This window comes from Pinus tabuliformis, chromosome 6, assembly GCF_031772625.1.
Source record: "Pinus tabuliformis cultivar Carrire ecotype Pingquan chromosome 6, CPIR1, whole genome shotgun sequence".
Taxonomy (NCBI): domain Eukaryota; kingdom Viridiplantae; phylum Streptophyta; class Pinopsida; order Pinales; family Pinaceae; genus Pinus; species Pinus tabuliformis.
In genome coordinates this window covers 1,292,811,712-1,292,816,247 of record NC_142292.1, presented here as the reverse complement: position 1 = coordinate 1,292,816,247, position 4,536 = coordinate 1,292,811,712, and the positions used below count along the sequence as shown (strand labels likewise).

At 39.1% G+C, this 4,536-nt stretch overlaps 1 protein-coding gene across 1 annotated transcript; it reads right to left on the bottom strand.

The window, feature by feature from the left end:
* Nucleotides 1–2,742: 2,742 nt before the first annotated feature.
* Nucleotides 2,743–4,295, bottom strand: LOC149263340 (putative CCR4-associated factor 1 homolog 7). The gene has a single exon (XM_089426149.1). The coding sequence runs from the start codon at nt 3,676–3,678 to the stop codon at nt 2,854–2,856; it is 825 nt and encodes a 274-aa protein (XP_089282275.1). The 5' UTR covers nt 3,679–4,295; the 3' UTR covers nt 2,743–2,853.
* Between the last annotated feature and the right edge of the window lie 241 nt (nt 4,296–4,536).

The window sequence follows — 4,536 nt, the reverse complement described above, 5'->3', positions numbered from 1 at the left end:
GAGAGAATTCTTGGAGCCGAAATTCTACATTTTTGGAAGTGCACAAACAATGGAGAAATAGAGGTTGAGGAGAGATAAGGGTCAGAGATTGGAGGTATTCTTCAAAGGAGAATTTAACCAAAGTTGGGAGATATTTCCAATGGTGGATTTCAACTTAATTCAGCACTATTAGTTTTGTGGGGCATTTTCTGGCCAAATTGGCCAATTTGCACTCACTGGGGGTCACTAGGGGTCGGTGAATTTAACCCAACCCTTTATGGGTTTTTGTGGGTTTAATGAGAGGAGCCTCTGAGTAAATTTACAGAATTTTCCGGGCCATGTTCGGGCTTGAAATCCTAATTCTTATAGCAGGGCGAATTGCTAGTTTGTTGGGGAATTCACACCATTTTGTGGGTTCGACTTTGCTTTGGAGATAGACCAAACATTTTCTAGGTATTTTCAGGTTTGAGGAGAGAAGCTTGCGGCTGCAATTTCAGAGCATTCCAGGTATTATTTTGAACAGGATGATCAGTTCCATTCAACAGTGCGCAGTGGAGTTTCTAAGCATGTTCGAGCTATAGATTTGGATCAATTCCAGCACCTGATCCTACACATTCTAACCTAGGGTTTGCGTTGCTTGCTGTAGCAAACCCAGGTTCTATGGATTTCATCCTTTTGTACTTGATTTTACATGCATAATTAATAAAATGGCTCAGGACTATTGCCCAGATTTTGGGGTTTTCTGATTTGTGCTCTTGTTCAGATTTTTATTGTATTTTAGTTCATGCATCTGTTATTTGCTAATTATTTCAATTTGGAATATTACACAGCAGTTGACCAGGCTCTCTCTTTCTTATTTAACCTCACACGTGGGATTTGCTCTGTTGCTGACTTCACACGTGTGACAGAAAGGCCAAATTTCTGGGCATCTCTGGGAAGCAGGTCCGAGGTTTTCTGCTGCAGAAATAGGCCAAAATTCGGCCCTAGCAAATCAAACCAGACCAAGTTTAGTGGGCAGATTATTGATCACTTGACAAGAGGCAGGTTGACCAGGTTTGACCACGACTTTCTTGCTGGTCACTTTGACATTCATTTTGACTAGAAAAGGTTTAGATGTATCTCTGGTCAAATTGAAGAATTTCTCCAAGAAAAAGGTGGTTGGGATTTTCCCCCAAGTGGAAGATAAAATACTTCTCTCTTGTTTGGCTGTCTCTTTATGAAAATGAAGGTTTAGATGTATCTCTGGTCAAATTGAAGAATTTCTCCAAGAAAAAGGTGGTTGGGTTTTTCCCCAAGTGGAAGATAAAATACTTCTCTCTTGTTTGGCTGTCTCTTTATGATCCTACTGGCATTTTTGTCTCTAATGTTGAGATCTGTGTAATTACTTTGTGATGAATATGAATACAAGAAAGATTAATATAAGAAATCATAAGAAGTATCTCTCAGATTAGAAGACCTTGAAAAATCAACAGAGAGAGCCTCTTGGCGCAACTATGCATGGCACATCAGAGCTTTTATCTAATATGGACACAGCAGAACAATTTGTTAAAATGTCTTTATAGTTGACCAAAGCTCCAAAAATTAATCTTAAACTTAAATAAGCCATCATCCATAAATCATCATACAGAAATTCTTCAAGAATGACCAGCATCCACAAAGCAGGGAGACTAGTGGTCCCATAGACTATTTTTAGTCTCATGGACATTAAAATATCATTTATTTTTTATTTTTCTTTACAACCAGATCAGGTTGAACTTAATTTCTATTAAGGCCCTTTAGAACTCAAGCACAATAACAAACAACGTGATTGTCTGAAACTTAAAATAATAATCAAAATGTTCTTAAGGCTTATTCAAAATAAAAATATTATCAGTCAGTTAACCCAAAGGAAAGTGTAAAAAGAATATGCCGATAAAATTAGACCTAAAATTCTATTTTTTTCAGTTCTTCCTGTACGTAGTAGATCCAAATCCTTCTATTTACAATCTATAAATATAAGAGACCAAAACAGTCTTATGTGGCACAAGCTAAGTAATTGAATTATAATGCAATAGCCATTAAAGCAAACATAGTTGGCACATTGTGCATAACTATACAACTGACAAAATAATGTTCAAGATGATGCAGAGTCCTGGATGACTTTGATGACAGAGATGGATGACCCATCTTCTAACTCTGGTTATGACTAGTGCGTTGCTCTTCCTTGACATTCTTAGCCTTGACCACCTCAAGAGACATTATTAGGCTCAGCATTAACACAATCATGGTGATTGATATGGATGATGGCACTGAGGCACAAACTCTTTCAATTCAATAGCTCAATTCTTTCAATTCAATAACTCAATCAATTCCTCTGGCTGCAGGATTACCTACTACACTATCTAGACTATAATCTTGGTGTTGAATTTTGATCACTTGTTTTTGAAGGTGCTTCAGACACTCTTGTTGTTAATCACCATTCATTCAATTACCATTTACCTATTTCGGTCATTCATAGGCATCAACATGAATTTCATTTCATTTCATTCAATGTAATGTAATGCATACTCATATAAGAGTTTTGCAATTTCTCCATTCAATAAAAAGGATTAGCTACCATCTAAAAAAATGTTCAAGATATACAGCACTGCACAGACTTCATTGAATTAGAATTCGTGTTTATGCAAGGATATAAATCACGAAACTGCAGAATGAAACACAGACACATAAACACATAGATAGAGCACATCACACTCAACGGCAATGACAAATATGGAAGCCATGTTCATAATAATTATTTAACCCACCTTATATTAATAACTTAAGCGGCAGATTTGCCCAAAAAAGTGTACAAAGAGATGAGAGTCTATGGCATTTCTCTCTGATCTCAAAACCTCAATGAACACTCTGGCCATTGTCAAAAGCTAAACCATATAACACACCTGCATATTTCTCAGTGGAGCCATTGAAAAACCCCTCTCTCAATTTCCTAAATGCACAGGATGTTAACAGGCTATCCGAACCAGCTTGATGGCACACGCCAATTCTCTTCACATCCAATAATTCAGCCAGCTTGTTCAATCCGCCGTGCAGACTGTTGCAAAACTTCATCAAGTGCTTGATATCATACACTGTGGGAAAATACATGTTAATCAAGCTGAAGAAGCCTGCAGGTGTTGGAGGCAACTGCTGGCACGTTAGAAGCTTCAGCATGTACCCGAAATCATAGCCACTATGGAAGGTGACCCAGTGCACAGTGTCATTCAAAACAATGCCGGATGACATTAGCAGCTCACCGAATACTTGTGCATCAATTCCATTCTCATTGTTCTTCTTGAAATCAATACCACTCTGTTGCAGAAGCTCAATAGAATCGATGGCATACATATCTTTATCAAGATTGAATTCCCGGAAATTGAATTGCCATATGCAGTACTTATCGGTACCGCAGCGAGGCAGGTTCCCATCCTCGTCTGAGAAAGTGAGACCCAATTGAATAAGGTTAAGTATGTCAACATTAGACTTTAGAGTGTAATAGTGGAACTCTGAAGCAGTCTTAAAATTGCCCACAGGTCTTACCACTATACCAGGAAACTCAGTATCCATGGCAATATAAGGGTAATCATCCACAATTTCCCGAATCAGAGCAAACTCCTCCTCCAGATTATCTGCCCAAACTTCCCTTATTATGAGGGAATCACTTTGGGGTAGAATGGACATCTTGTATGTTATTGTTTAAGGCTGATTTTGAGAGTTTCTTTAAAGAGTTCAAACCCTAAGGTCCAAACCACAAAGGTAAAACACTTTTAAGGATGCAACAGCCTCGGATTCAGCTGCAAACCCGCTGACCAATTTAACAAAGCAATGTTCTCCGTCTCCCACCAACAAATCATGTGCAAAAACCTCAAAACCCGGCTAATCCCTCGAAACCCAGAAAACCCTGTATATCTCCCTAGACAATTTTCGTAGAGAACCCGTCAAACGTTTCAACAGTTCCACTATAAGCCCTCAGAAAACCCTCGAACGATCTCTTGGATTTGTTTATTCTCAATCTATTCTCGCCAATACCCACACAAACCCTCAAAAAATCCAGCTTATCCAGAGAAATCTTAGAAGAACAAACGGGGGGCGAAATCTGTGTCAAAACCTCACCTTTTTTTCTTTCTGGGTCTCAGACACAACGCGGACGAAGAATAGCCCTCCGTTAGAAGGTATGCAGGAGCTCGGATATCGATCTATGGCGCTCAGTGACTCTTTCTCGACGCCTTTTATAGACCAGACTTCCGTCCAGGGTTTGGAGACGAAGGAGCTGCGAACCATGCTAACCGGGGCCGGAATTTAATATCTATTAAATTTATTTATTTGTGGTAAACGAATTAGCCGGATACACACAATATTATTACAGTATATTTTATTAAGATTGCAAAAAATTGAGCCATTTTAAGTGGCGAAAAACAAAAATTAAATTCAAAAAGCTATTGGAACCCTTCCATTGGGTGCGGTTCGAACCCGCGCCATGTGCGGTGGGAGGGCCGGCGGGGTCAGTGATTGACGGACAACCACCGTCCTTCCAGAGTG

What these genes read in the sequence shown, in the direction of transcription:
- LOC149263340 (XM_089426149.1), bottom strand. Translation starts at nt 3,678, where the DNA reads ATGTCCATTCTACCCCAAAGTGATTCCCTCATAATAAGGGAAGTTTGG.